At 38.3% G+C, this 15,963-nt stretch overlaps 1 protein-coding gene across 1 annotated transcript in view; it reads left to right on the plus strand.

Moving 5' to 3' along the window:
• The window catches only part of RYR2 (ryanodine receptor 2), a 542,915-nt gene that overhangs the window by 18,911 nt on the left and 508,041 nt on the right, over positions 1–15,963 (plus strand). The window contains exon 2 of the mRNA XM_060126891.1: positions 7,805–7,924. Within this exon, the coding sequence (XP_059982874.1) occupies positions 7,805–7,924 (120 nt within the window). The remainder of the gene's footprint in view (positions 1–7,804; positions 7,925–15,963) is intronic.

Genomic DNA, 15,963 nt, shown 5'->3' on the forward strand with positions numbered 1-15,963 from the left:
TGAGGAAATTTATTGAAAGCCTATAAAAATATGGAGGTTTTGGTGCACTGCATGGTAACCTCCGTTTTCATTAAAGAATTACACTTATAATTAGCAAGAACAGAATTAAATATTTATAATTAGCAAGAACAGAATTTAATAAGTTTGCCAATTACAGCAGTAAATCGGAGGCCGAAATTGCAAGCTCATGTTTCCCTGTGTTTTTCAAAAGCAAGCCTCTGAATCCATAGCTAAATGTTATGTCCATACAGTTTGAGCCATGGAACCCTTGCATAAAAATGCAGGTGGGGAGGTACGTATCAAAACATATCCCAGAAACAAGAGTAGAATAGTTCCTATGAATAATATTATTTCGTGCTCTGTGTTTTTGCTAAAAACTCTTCGGTGTTTATTCTCCGGTGGGTGGTATAATATGTATATGTCCAGTTGGCTGTTATTTATTTATTTTTTGTGATCAGTCCTTGTGTTGTGCGGTAACAAGAGAATTATAGTTACTGGAGATCACAGACTTGTATATATGAGAGAGAGAGAGAGAGAGAGAGGGAGAGAGTCTGTGTATATGTAATACAAGAAAGCATAGTGTCCTCAAGAGTCAGAAATTGCCTGTCTTGAAATAAAGAGTTATTGATATATAGATTCAGATCTTGAAAATTGCCTCTAAACTTCTCCATCTTTTTTTGTCTTTTCAGCATTCTTCCTTTACATAAAATCTTTTCATTATTCTTCCTTAAAATGTTGCAATAATTCGTACACAGTTGTCTGCTCTTCAGGACTTTAATGTGGTTTATACATTCACGTCTGGTGTGGATCTTTGAGAAGCTCTACAGCTTTCTCCCTGGGTCTCTGCCATTCTGCAGACAGGAGGAGCAGAACTTTGAATATTCTAAAATATGCATATGCAAAATCTCAAGCAATATATTATGTATAACATACACATATTTTTATAGTTAAATATGGGTCTCATCTGTTCTGCATAGCTACTAAGTATTTCAGAGTAATATGAATAAATACACTTAATTTTTCATAGAAGCATCATATGTAAGTGATACTTTGTACAATAGGTACACTCTCTGGTGTAATTGCAGAAGGACTCCTAAGGGGCCAGCCCATCCGGCACTCTCTTTTGTCTCTTAATACTTGCTTGAGCATCAACCAGGTGACAGGGAGACATTATTGAGTGATCAGTTAGTTACTCTGCTTGTCTCAGTGTGTGATGTCAATGCTTTATGTGCAAGTAAGAGCACTGATTTTCTTTACTAGCTCTTTCTGTGGGTGTATTCCATGTATAGGTGTGAGAAAGTCAGGGTAACAATCTCATACTCAGCACATATATTAAGGTGAATTTCATCTTTACATGTGAGGCAATCTTCAGTGCCAAGTAGGAAATTCAGATCATTTCAGAGCTAGGAACACAGATTTTATGCATGCTATTTTCCAAGGGGAAAAGGTACATTTCTGTTGATGTTATTGTTGGTGACTCTGTCAACTTTAATCTATCTCACGTGAAACAAATACTGAGTTAGAATGTCTGCAATATGTTCAGTCTTTCTAGATCTGATTTTTCACTTGCATGTCAATTCTCTTATGACAAAGGTCAACTTAAATGCTTAATTTTTGTAACTGCTTCTATTTTTATGATTATGACCTCATATGTTGTCCAAGCTATTTTAGGCTCTTTATTTTCCTGTATCTTTTAAAATTCTAATTTAAAAGTTATTTAAAATATTTCAGAAATGTACTTATTTTCAAGGATTTAAAACCTAAGAGCAGGGACTTCCCTGGTGGTCCAATGGTTAAGACTTCGCCTTCCAGTGCAGGGGGGTGCGGGTTCGATCCCTGATCAGGGAGCTAAGATCCCACATGTCTCGAAGCCAGAAAACCAAAACATAAAACTGAAGCAATATTGTAACAAGTTCAATAAAGACTTTAAAAATAGTCCACATCAAAAAAATCTTTAAAAGAGAAATTAAAAAATAAAACCTAAGAACAAAGGAATTTCTTTTACCTAGTGGTCTCTGGGAAACTTTTTTACTTCTTCCTTACTTTCTACTAAGAAATATAGTTTGCCATCACTGTCTTGGATGATATTCATGAGGGCAGTTTCAAAGTTTTTTCACGCATTTTGAAATAAAATTTCACAAGAGAGTAGATGGGATACAACATGTCGTAATGCTGAAATGGCTTCCTCATGTGGTCTTATGGGTGCATCAGTCCTGATCTACGTCCGTTCTTCTGTAGTTGGGATCAGATTACAGGATTGTATCTTCATCTATAAATTATTTGTGCTGTTTAATATACCAGTTGCTGTGTGTGTGTGTGTGTGTGTGTGTGTGTGTGTGTGTGTGTGCATGCGTGTGCGTAGCTTTCTGCTGGTGCTTTAGCAGCTCGGATATGTGGTCTATGTGAAGAGGCGGCAGGCAGCCAGGTGGGTAGAACTGTATTTTCTGACAGAGTTTAGAATCGCCTGTACATGGTGATACTGAAAATCAGGCCAGCTTTTTGTGGGCTTCATTTCAGTTTGGAAGCTCCCTGTAGAGAGTGCCACCTCCTTTGCCTGCCCTGGGGGCATCCTTTGCCATCCTGGTTCACCACCACTCCTATTTCCTAGGTTTTAGGGTAATAAGAGAAGTGGAAAAGCAGTTAATTGAAGAGGAAGATGCTCTGCTGAGTTCAGAGCCAACAACTTAATGTTATCAAGTATTTTCATGAGTTCCGAAGGATATGGCAGATGTTAATACGTTCATTCTTTCTACAATAGCCCAGAAAAATAGGTATTTTTCCATCTCTGAAATGGAAGTTAAAAAGGTCCCTTCCTCCTCTTCTGCCTGTATTGATCTCTGTCTTCTGCTTTGCCTTTCTGTCTCCTTTCCTAAAAATCCAGTAAGTAGCACTATCTTGGACAGCCGTTTCTCAGTCGAAAATTTAATCATTGACTAAATTTTAAGTACCTACTAATGATAGACAACCTTTTTCTCACCTCACCATTGCCTGCTGCTCCTCGATTCAAAGAAGTTTCCTTGTTATTTTATGTAAGTTTGTTTTTCATGTGATTTTGTTTTTCATTTGGTTTTGTTTTTAACACAGTTAAATCTGCATATAGTAACTTTATTCGCTTTACCTATAGCCACATCGCTAAAACATATTTGATGAATGGAAACCAGGGGATTATACTAGGGTTAGTTTCTGGGTAGATTTCTAGCCAGACTGTTAGTGCAGTGATTTTATATCATTGTAGGAGGTAGTACAGCACAGAGGTTAGGGGTCTAGGTTATAGAGTCAGGTGGACCCAGATTTGAATCCTGTTCAACCACTTTGCTGGGTAATAGGGATTTACTCTCACAATGCCTCTTCTCATCTGTTAATACTCAAAAGCATAATAATAATACTTAACTCTTCATTTATTTATGGCATAGACTCCCTGTCCCTCAGTAAAAGCCAAAGGCTTTTGGCTTTTAGGCTGGGCTCAGGGCCTGTCTTGATCAGGCTCTGTTGTCTCTGACTTCGCCTCCCACCATCCTCTTCCCCCTGGGTTAATCCACTCCAGCTGCGCTGACATCCTCCCTGTTTCTTGAACGTGCCAGATACTCTTCTGCCTGAGAGGCTTTCACTGGCCTTGCTTCTGCCTGGACTGCCCATTCTGCAGATACTCACATAGCTAATGCCCCTTCCCTGCTTCAAGTCTTTGTCTCAATGAAACCCGTTAATTTTATTCATAATTTCAATCTTCCCCACCACAGCAGCACTATGAGCCCCTTACCCTGTTCCAATTTTTTTTTTTAACATAGACTTTTCACCTTTAACATAATTGACGAACTTACTGTCTTTTTGTTTATTGTCTCTATTCCCTGCTAGAATGTAAGCCTAATAAGTTCAGGGATCTTTGATCTATTTCGTAAATCATCTCAAGGGCTTAGAACATTTCCTAGAACATATTATGTCCTCAGAAAATATTTCAGTGATAAATGAATGTTTGAAAGGAGCTGTTGGTGGTGTTATTTGATAATTATTTTCCATTTTGTACTGTTACAGCAGACGTGGCAGCATTTGTTAGAGAAATCATGTCTTATTTACGCCTCACAAAATTGCCTGGAATGCAGTATTGTAGTGCTGGCTTTCCCCCCATAAATAATTGATCTCTGTGCTGAAGAGCTGTAAGGTCATAGGAAAAATACAGGAGCATTTGACAAAAGGAATTCAATCCAACGTATATTTATGGAGCAGTGGTCTAAATTGAACGGTGGTATGATTCCCTTGGGTTTTAAGTAAAACGTTTATTTTCATTGGGCACCTGGTTTCCATGGAGTTTAATCTGACCTGCTTGACAGATAGCATTGGATACAATACAGATGGTGGACTTTATTTATTTATTTTTTTTGTGGTACTCGGGCCTGTCACTGTTGTGGTCTCTCCCGTTGCGGACAGACAGCATTGGATACAATACAGATGGTGAACAGTTTTTTTGCGGTACGCGGGCCTCTCACTGTTCTGGCCTCTCCCATTGCGGAGCACAGGCTCCGGACGCACAGGCTCAGCGGCCATGGCTCACGGGCCCAGCCGCTCCGCGGCATGTGGGATCCTCCCGGACCGGGGCACAAACCCACGTCCCCCACATCGGCAGGCCGACTCTCAACCACTGCGCCACCAGGGAAGCCCAAGAATTTTCAAAATGCATAGTCAGTAGGCTCTCCAACCACAGTGGTTCTGGAGAAAACATTGTGCTTTGAGATGAATGATGGGTTAATTAATAGGCGGGTGTTTGGGAATTGGTGTTTGGTCCATCAGTGCTCAGTATATTTCACAGTCAAAAAGGAACTCTTCATTTACTGGAATGTAAAATAGAAACAGCTCCCAGATAAACTGGAAAAAGCCTTGTAAGTGTGTCAGGCTAGAATCCATCAAAGTTGGATCATAGTTGAAAGCTGTAGTCATGGCTCTCTTGTTAGTGGCGTGGCAGAGCTCCCTGAACTCGGTGTTGCTTTGTGGCCAGGCGCTTCATCACACAATGCCTAGGCACTAAATTGTAAGGAAACTGCACAAGTGAGTTGGTTTTATTAATTTAATAGAGTAGTTCAGTACATTGTTGGTTCCTTTCCCTTATATAGTTGGTTTGTATCACATATTAATGAGCATCTCCAGAAATGTGCTCTCATTTCTGGTTCTGTCCAAAGTCCACAGACTTATTTTAATATTCATCTGTTAGTGACTGCCTCCAAACTCTTATAAAAGACTTCTCACATCTTTTCTGGGATCCATATCCTTTCTGGGACCCATTCTGAATCCCCCTCGTACTTGAGCACTTGTTAGAAATGCAAAATCTACCCAAGACCTTGTATTTTAGCAAGACCTACAGGTGAAAGGATGCATGTTAAAGACTGAGAAGTACTTCTCTAGATAACAAGTGTCTTAAAAAATCAACTGAGCCTCTGGAAGCAGTGTGGGGTTGAGGACTTTTACATTCAAATAAGTTAGGTCTAATGACCAATTCTTAGAAATAAGTATGTTCAGCCCTCTGTGAGTAACAAGTTACTTTGAGCCTTATTTTCCTCATGTGTGTATCTGTGGATAATCTGTATATTACTGGGATATTGTGAGGATTAAATAAATTAATGCCAGGACTGGCATGCACTGTATTTTTGGTAAATATGGTACACCTTCTCTTCTTTCGGGCTTACTGGGTAGCACTGTTATTCTCACCTGCCTTATACCTTGCTGTATTTTCTTATTCTCATTCCTAAAACATCTTTAATTAGTACATTACAGTAATTATTTACTAACTATGTTTAGATAGCCTCCAGTATCCAAAGGAACCTATCTTACCCAAGAGTGTAGTTTACTCGCTAGAGTTAGTTCCATAGGGTGAGACAAGATAGCAAAAGACTGTGGCGGTTTGGGAAGGCATTGAGCACATCAGGACAATTCAGTTCTTTGTTACTATGCCACCTATTTGGAAAACATGATGTATCTTTGATCTTGCAGATTATATAAGCAACAGAGGTATTTCATTATTTTTAGTATAGCCACGCTGAACATGAATTAATATTCAGATGTACTCATTATATGAAAATAGTGCTTTTTTTTTTTAGCAGTTGACTTTTAAAATGTAACAATTGAATGCTCACTGGAAATCACTGAGCACTGTGGGGAGAGTTGGGAGCTAATTATTAAGAGATTGGGCTTGGCTGTGACCGGTACTATGAGCCAGCTATTAGGTATTGCTGCGACCACGTAGGAAATAAAGCAAATATATAGCATGATAAGGGTTTTTATTAAATTACAGCTGCACTTTTCCAGTTGATATAGCATATTCTCTAGGTTAACCAAAAAGGCTTGTTTTCTGCTTTTGAATATTTGCCGTATCTTATCACCTCAACTCTACTATTCTACCATGGTGAGCATCTTCTAGCATGTACTCATATTCCTTTTTCGCTTTGATTCTAATTAAAAGGGTCGATGAGTATATTTTTTTTTTTTTCTCTGTTAAGTATCCTGTTTCTTTGAGGTTGAAATGTTAAAATATAAATGGCTAGACTTTTTAGGCATTTGCCACTTAGAATCTGTTAAAAAATGATAATGATATCTTGCATTTCTTGTTGATTTAGGGCCTTTTGTATGTCAGTCACTGTGTAAGCTAGTTGATCTCACTTCCCTCCTCATTTTGTAGACGGCAGAACTGGGGTAAGAACCCAGCTATTGCTAATTCTAAAGCCCGTGCATCTTGTCGTGTTCATGCTGCCTGTACTGAGTCATCGCATGGATCATCTTTCCCTTGTACAGTTTTTCCTGTAACCCTGCAATTGATTGGAAACCAAGTGTTGGATTGCAGAGGACTGAACTAACAGATCACCTCTCTGTACATTTTTAAGCAATCCAGGATCATTTCAAAGATGATCAAGTTGCCAATGTGTGGTTGAACTAAGATGACTTTTCACGTTGATTTGAACCCAGAAGCTCTGTTATTGACCTGTTTTCCTGTGTCAGTTTTGGAACGATGTGTGTGTGCTTGCTAGTAGAATCTGTTCCATTCTTGATAATACTTGATGTCCTAGGAATATGTCAGACCATTTTTTGATAGTTTTGATGATTTAAAGCAGTGTGTAAGAGCGCTAACATGGAAATCCTGTATTTTACTTTTCTCCATGCAGGTTGCCTTTGGGGATCAGTAATGACAGTTAAAAAAAAAAAGCTGTTGATTGCCTTGAATAGCAATAACTTCTCCCGCCTCCCCCTACCCAGTTATCTTTTTTTGCAAATAAAAGTACACTAGGAATTGATTCTTTGGCTTTTTTTGGGACAGTTGTTCATATATTTATTTTTCTCTGATTTTATTTTTTAAAATTTGTTAAATAATTTTTTAAAATTTTATTTATTTATTTATTTTTGGCTGCATTGGGTCTTCGTTGCTGCGCGTGGGCTTTCTCTAGTTGCGGCGAGCGGGGGCTACCCTTCCTTGCGGTGTGCGGGCTTCTCATTGTGGTGGCTTCTCTTGTTGTGGAGCACGGGCTCTAGGCGTGCTGGCTTCGGTAGTTGTGGCACGTGGGCTCGGTAGTTGTGGCTCGCGGGCTCTAGAGTGAAGGCTCAGTAGTTGTGGCTCATCGGCTTAGTTGTTTCGTGGCACGAGGGATCTTCCTGGACCAGGGATTGAACCCGTGTCCTCTGCATTGGCAGGTGGATCCTTAACCACTGAGCCACCAGGGAAGTCCCTATTTTCTCTGACTTTAAAAAGCATTAAATAATAACCTTGTGGATCTGATTTAGACTAAGTAATGCCAGATCTCACTTTTTTCTCTTCTCCTCCCCTCTGCAGGATGATGAAGTGGTTCTGCAGTGTACTGCAACCATCCACAAAGAACAGCAGAAACTGTGTTTGGCCGCAGAAGGGTTTGGCAACAGACTTTGCTTCTTGGAGTCCACTTCGAATTCCAAGGTGGGATAAAGCGTTTTCAGGCTACTCAAATGTTGGGGTTTTAATAGGGGCATTGAAGTTATTTATGGGCACTCTGCTCTTTTCTATGGAACAGAAACTAAAGGAAATTGAACAGTCTTTTCCCTATTCATTAAGCAAAGTTTCAGTTGAGCCCCTACTCTTTGCAAATAACTCAGATGCGATTGTTAACAGGAATAGCCAAAGTCCTTGCCCCTGTGCTGTTTATATATAGTAGGGGAAAAGTTAACAATGTAAATAAATGATATAATTTCAGAACCGATAAGGGCTGTGAGGAAAAGCAGAGTAGTAACAGGGTGGAGAGCGATAAGGCAGGGACTCACCCTTTCACAAAGGGTGTTTAGGGAAGGCCTTTCTGAGGCAGTGATATTTGAGCAGAATGAAGTGAGGGAGGGCGAAGTACTAAGTTCTTGACCATTCTGGAAAGAACCAGGCAATGCAAGGGCCCCTCGTTAGGAATGTGCTTGCAGAGTGTTTAAGGAAAAACAGGTAAGCCACTGCAGCTCTAGTATCACGAATGGGGCCACTGGCGAGGAGAGGTGAAGGGCCTGTCAGCCCTTGGTTAGCAATTGAGGTTCCTTCCTAATATAAAGGGAGGCCATTGGATCAGGTGAGCAATGCAATTTGATTTAATATTTAAGTAAATATTTGATTTAGCTCTTCTGTGGATTAGAGGCTTTTGTGGGTTTTTTTTTTTTTTTTTTTTGGCTTAAACAACAGAAATTTATTGCTCACAGTTTTGGAAGATAGAAGTCCAAGATCAAGTTGCCAGCATGGTTGGGTTCTGGTGAGAGATTAGAAGCTTTGGGAAGAGTAAGATTAGAAGCAGTGAGAGCAGGTGGAAGGTGCCTGCGGAAGTCTGCAGGGCACCTGCTGGGTCTTCAGATGAGAAGCAATGGTGGTGGGAAACTTGGGGGGGTTGAGAATAGACTTGCAGGATTTAGAGGATGTGCTGATAGATGACTGTGTAGAATAAAGGAAAGAGAGGAAATGAAGATGTTTCTGGGGGTAGAAAATCAACCAGAAAACAGTCAATTTAATAATGTTTTGTGTAGCACTTTTTAGTTTACAGAGTCCTTTGACCTGCATGATTTCATGTAATTGTCACAATAGGAGAATGTGTGCATGGTTATTGCTGTTATAGTCACTGTACACATGAGGACACGGGGGCTAGTAGAGGGCAGGTACTAGGCCAAAGGCTTCCTGTGACTCAAAGCAAGTGTCGTCAATAGCTTTTCACACTTAGCACCTCGGTCTTTTGGCTTCGAGTCCCTGATTCTTCCCTTTATATCACAGTACCCCTTTCATTACTCTGTGGAATAACATTGAGCAATGTATACATATGATTTATTTATTATAGTAATTTAACGCCAAGTCACATTATTAATATTGTAATGGTGAGTGACAAAACATTATGCATTTTATAGCCCTGCCTAGATTTAGTTTTAATTTGACAAGTGTTATTGAGCATTCTCTTTGTGAAAATTACCACAATAGGTATCAGTTGTGAAAAATATTCTTCTTAAAAAGAACTTATTAAGAATTTTAATATTTAGTATTTTCCCTGTGGTTTCTGGAATTTTGTCGTGCCTAGAACGAGGCAGCCCAGTTAGTTAGCTGGGTTTTTATTTTTCACTGTACTGGCTATGGTTCTCTTGGTCCTTTAATGTAAGAGCTGGTTTCCAGTACTAAAAATGAACTCTCCTCATGCTCTAGTTAGGTATGTCATGTAGCAGTCAAGGCACTGAAATAGGCTAGGCATTCATTTAAACTGGTTAATCTTGAAATAGATCAAGATGGAGGAGTAGGAGGAGGTGGAGCTCACCTCTCCCCACAAACACATCAAAAATACATCTACATGTGCAACAGTTCTCACTGAAAACTAATTGGAGACTGGCAGAAAGACTCCTGTACAGCCAAGGCTATAAGAAAGATCCTCACGGAATCGGGTAGGAAGGGAAGAGAAGTGATCAGGTTGGGACCTTGTGCCTTTGGGAGGGGACTCAGAGGAAAAGAGAGATACACGGGTGGAGATTTGCCCTGGGGAGTCAGCTGTTCCTGTCACATATTAGATGCCCCAGCCCTGGGGTCTGACACAGGGAAAATGAGCCCCTTTGGCTGGTGGGAGGGCTGGTGGGACTCAAAAGAGGGCTACGGAAGCCTGAATTTTGCCTGTGAGCAGTGTGCTTGTGCTGGCTTGCTCCTGAAGCAGGGTGGAGAGGGCAGATTGAAAACTGCTGAGATGGCTACCTGTGACTGCCCCAGTGCACGCCACAGCCTGAGCCCAGCAAACACTCCAACCCCACTTACTATATATTAACAATGGACTCTCAGAAAGAAGAAACAAGAAACAATCCTGTTTAAAATTGCATCAAAAAGAATAAAATACCCAGGAATAAACTTAACTAAGGCAGTGAAAGACCTATACTATGAAAACTATAAAACACTGTTGAAGGAAATTGAAGATGGTACAAAGAAATGGAAAGATATTCCATTTATGGATTGGAAGAAATAATATTCGTAAAATGTCTGCTACCCAAAGCAATCTACAGATTTAATTCAATCCCTATCAAAATACCCATAAAATTTTCACAGAGCTAGAGCAAATAATCCTAAAATGTATATGGAACTCAAAAAGACATGAATTGCCAAAGCAATTTTGAAGAAAAAGAACAAAGCTGGAGGTGTCATGCTCTTTGACCTCAGACTATACTACAAAGCTACAGTAATCAAAACAGCATGGTACTGACATAAACAGAGACACATAGATCAATGGAGCAGCATAGAGAGCCCAGAAATAAATAAACCCAGGCACCTACAGTCAATTAATCTATGACAAATGAGGCAAGAATATACAGTGGAGAAAAAACAGTCTCTTTAGTGAGTGGTGCTGGGAATACTGGACAGCTACCTATAAAAGAATGAGAGTAGAACATTTCCTCACACTGTATACAAAATAAGCTCAAAATGGATTAAAGACCTAAATGTCAGACCTTAAACCATAAAATCCTAGAAGTGAACATACGTGGAACACTCTAGTATACTCCATGTTAGTATACCTGAAACTAATATAATATTGTAAATCAACTATACTTCAGTCAAAGCTTACACAGTGATACATGTCAATTATATCTCAAAAAAAACTGAAAAAAATTTTTGGAAAAAAAATAAACTGGTTAATTCTTCACAGGGATACTTGGCTATCTAGCTGTGACTGTTGACATAGTGAACTGACCATTTCAACCATTTTTGTTGTTGTCGTGCTCTGTTATTCTTTTTCGGTTTATCTGAAAATTTGTATTTAAGATGAGATACTGAAATTGTTTATCAAGCATAGAATAAAATAGTAACTGAAGTCCAGTAAACCAATCTGAACTTTTTTTAAAGTTCTTACAACATAAATACTCTTTTCTTTCCCCTACTCAGATTACTTGATGATTCCCTACCGTGTCAGTTTTTTTTCATATCTCCATTTTACTTTGTTTTCCCTGACTTGTATATCCTTCCTTTACGTTTTCTGCTGGTGAAATACTGCTTGTCCTTCAAAGCCTATCTCAAATAGTCCCTCCTCTGGGCTGTTTTTCTCTCTGTTTTTCTTAAGTGATTTATTTATATTTCTATTATATTGTTAGTTGGGCTTAATTCTGTGTAACATCCACAACATCTTCTCTCCCTGAGTATGTAAGTATGTATACTCCCAGGTACCATACACCAGCTTCTAAATTCCCTGAGGACCTGGGTATAGCTCATTTATTTTATTTTTTTAGCATGAAGCACTAGTGAGTGATTCATAAGATTTAATGGATTAATAAATTTGAAAGGCAACCACTAGTCTTAGGGCAATTTATTTTATAAAATAGACTTTTAATTTTCTGTAATAGCAAAGAGTCAAAACTGTGGATTTCAGTTGATGTTTAAACTATCTAAGCCTGGGTGCAGATGTGTTTCATGCAGATATATCTGGATTTGACATTCATTGGTAGAGAGTGAGAGATGGCCTTTTTTTTTTTTAACCTCTCAAATTGGTGTCTCCTGCATTTATTATAAAGGTTGGGAGAACAGAATTATTGTTGGCATTGAGTAGTCAGTCACTGTAAATTATATACATATTCCTGGCAATGATCCCAGAAAAACCTTAAGCACAGAACCTTCTAATCAAATGCAAGAGTTACTTTTTCAGAAGACTGTTTCATTTTCCTAGGATATTTATTCAGGCTGATCTGTGCCTGAAAGAGAATGTTTCGTAATTCCAGCATAGATTTTCTTGCAGAAAATGGAAGCATTAAATCTGATGATATGTTTAAATAGTTATTCATAATTCATAATTATGGATATTTACTGCACACTCCTTATATGAATGACATTTTTGTTTCTATATTTTAGAATTGAAAAGTTGGACTTTGGTTCTTTGGAACTAGTCATTTTCAGAGATACCCATCTTGTTATTATTAAAAAGTTTATGGAGAAATGAGAAGTTATTAGGGAGGCATAGTTTTTAATCTCCTTGAATCTCCACATAAAAACAGACCTATGACGATGGCAAAACCTGAAACCCACAGACAATATAATATCTAAAGCAAACTAGGTGACAAGTTATCCCCACCTCTGGTATCAGTAAGTGTAGGGGAGGAAGTGTAGGGGAGGTGACATGGTTTCTGCTGTCTCTGAAAACTGGTAACAGGTACTCACTAGAAAACATGGTGGGCCAATGTGAAACTAGAAGCTAAAACTAGGAAGGAACAAAGGAACTATGATAAGGATGGATGTTTCTAGAGCAATCTTGGCTTATGGACTTGTGAAACTAACCAAATAAGGCTCTTTTCTTGACAAAGCCCTGCTCTGAGGGAAATTGTTGGGAATCCAGTTCAGATTGAGCAGGGTGGATAGGGGCAAAGGATAGAGAAGGACCAGGTGAAAGTGGGGCAGGGAAACAGCCAATAGATCTCATAATCAAAAAGCCTGGTTTTGAACACTAGATGAAAACAGCAGAACAAGTTGCTGCAGGACCCTGAAGCTACAAAAGGTATGCTGACCCACCCTCCTTTCCCAAGCGTACAAGGAAGCTCATCTCAATTTTTATCTGTTTATCTGGTGTGCTTTTGTTGCCTGTAGACATAATTCTGCTCCTTATTTGTCTCTTTTATATAACTATATATATATAATTATATATATATATAGTTATATGTATATGTAATTATATATAATCATATATAATTTATATATAATTGTGTATAATTTATAAATAATCATGTATAATTTATGTATACTGTATAAGTAGAGTAATTAATTTACATTTATTTATATAATTATTTACATTTTTACATTATGCATGTAGATGTAATTTTATATGTCACAGAGAAGAAGGAGCAGAATAGTATCTATAGGTAATCCAGGCCCACCAGACTTTCAACTGCAAACCAGGAATTTAAAACAACCATGATTAATATGCTAAAGGTTCCAATGGATAAGGTAGACTGCCTGTAAGAACAGATGGGCAATGTAAGCAGAGAGGTGGAAATTCTAGGAAGGAAGGAAAAAGAAATGCTGGAGATCACAGACACTGTAACAGAAATTAAGAATGCCTTTGATGGGCTTATTAGTAAATGGGACGTCGCTGAGCAAACAGTTTCTGAGCTTGAGAGTATCTCAAAAGCAGCCTGCAAAAGTGAAAAGCAAAGAGAAAAATGACTGAAAGGAAAACCATAACAGAATTGAGTATCTAAGAGCTGTAGGACACCTACAGAAGTTCTCTAGAATCATGATGAAAGGAATAGAAGAAATATTCGAAACAGTAAAGACTGATAATTTCTGCAAAGTAATGTCAGACACTTAACCACCGATCCAGGAAGTTCAGAGAACACCAAGCAGAATAAATGCAAAAAACCCCTACACATAGGCGTATCATTTTCAAGGTACAGAAAATTAAAAAGTCCAGAGGGAAGCCAGAGGGAAAAAACTTACCAATGGAGGAGCAAAGATAAGAAGTACATCCAACGTCTCAAAACACCACTGGAAACAAGAAGAAACTGGAGTGAAATATTTAGTGTTGAGAGAAAAAAAAAAACTCGATACCAACCCAGAATTCAATATCCTGCAAAATTACCCTTCAGAAGTGAAGAAGAAAGACTTTCTCAGACAAACAAACATTCAGGATATTTTTTGCCAGTAGACCTGCTTTGCAAGAAATGTTAAAAGAAGTTTTGCAGTAGTAAGGAAAATATATAGGTCAAGAACTCTAATCTTTAGCAAGGAAGGAAGAGCATCAGAGAATGAGTGGTTAAAATAAAATTTTTGTTATTCTTAATTGACCTAACAGATTGTTGAAAGTAGTAATAGCAATACTGTATTTAAATATATATGTGTATTCATTTAATAATTTTCCCAACAGAAAGCACCAGGCCCAATGGATTATTCACTTATTATTATTTTTTTCTCCCTTCCTTCCTTCCTTCCTTCCTTCCTTCCTTTTTCTTTCATTTATGGCTGTGTTGGGTCTTTGTTGCTGTGTGTGGGCTTTCTCTAGTTGCCGCGAGCGGGGGACTACTCTTTGTTGCGGCACGCGGGCTTCTCATTGCAGTGGCTTCTCGTTGCAGAGCATGGGCTCTAGGTGCGTGGGCTTCAGTAGTTGTGGCATGAGGGCTCAGTAGTTGTGGCTCACGGGTTTTAGAGTGCAGGCTCAGTAGTTGTGGCACGTGGGCTTAGTTGGTCCATGGCATGTGGGATCTTCCTGGACCAGGGCTCGAACCTGTATCCCCTGCATTGGCAGGTGGATTCTTAACCACTGCGCCACCGGGGAATTCCCTCACTTATTATTCTTAAGGAAGACACTATACCAATTCTTTATAATCTTTTTCAGATGATTGATGCAGAAAGAATACTTCCTAACTCATTTATGAAACCGTTACCCTTATATCAAAATATGATAATGACATTACAAGAAAAAAAAACTACAGACAATATCTCTTTATACGTAGATATAAAAATCCTCAAGAAAATATTAGTAAATAGAATGCAATAATGTACAAGAAGAATTATACACCTTGACCACATAGGATTTATTCGAGGTATACAAGTCTAGTTCAACATTCAAAAATCAATTAATGTATCCATCACATCAATAGAAAAAGAAAAATCACATGATCATATTAATAGATACAGAAATTGTGTTGGAAAAAATAACATGCATTCATGATAAAAAAGCCCACAAAACTTAGTTCCCATGTAGTCTTAGTTTACTTTCTCAACTTGATAAAGATTATCTACAGAAAACCTACAGCTAATATACTTAATGGTGAGAATCTTGAAGCTTTCTCGCAAAGATCAGGAACAAGCTAAGAACATACCCTCTCATCACTTCTTTTCAACATTGTACTGGAAGTCCTAGCTAATGCATTGAGACAAGAAAAGGAAATAAAAGGCCTACAGATGGGAAAGAGAGAAATAAAACTGTCTTTGTTCATAGATGACGTTATAAATCTATGTAGAAAATCTGAAAGAATCAACCAAAAACTCCTAAAGTTAATAAGCAGTTATTGCAAGATACAAATTTAGTATACAAAAGTCAATTGCTTCCCACTATACTGACAATAAACAAATGGAATTTGAAATTAAAAACACAATACCATTTATATTAACATGCCAAAATGGAATACTTAGGTATAAATCTAATAAAATATTATAATATCTCTATGAGAAAAACTACAGAACTTTGAAAGATATCTAAGAAAAATTAAATAGGTATTTTGTGTTCATGGATAGGAAGACTCAATACTGTCAAAATGTCAGTTCTTCCTGACTTGATCTACAGATTCAGTGCAATCCCTGTAAAAATCCCAGCAAGTTATTCTGTGAATATTGACAAGCTTATTCTAAAGTTTAGTTGGAGAGGGAAAAATAACCAGAATAGCCAACAGTGTTGACGGAGAACAAAGTTGGGGAACTGACACTATCCAACTTAAAGTCCTGCTGTAAATCTACAGTAATCAAGACAATGTGATAATGGTGAGAGATTGGACCAGTAG

Source organism: Lagenorhynchus albirostris, chromosome 16, assembly GCF_949774975.1.
Source record: "Lagenorhynchus albirostris chromosome 16, mLagAlb1.1, whole genome shotgun sequence".
In the NCBI taxonomy this organism is placed as follows: Eukaryota; Metazoa; Chordata; class Mammalia; order Artiodactyla; family Delphinidae; genus Lagenorhynchus; species Lagenorhynchus albirostris.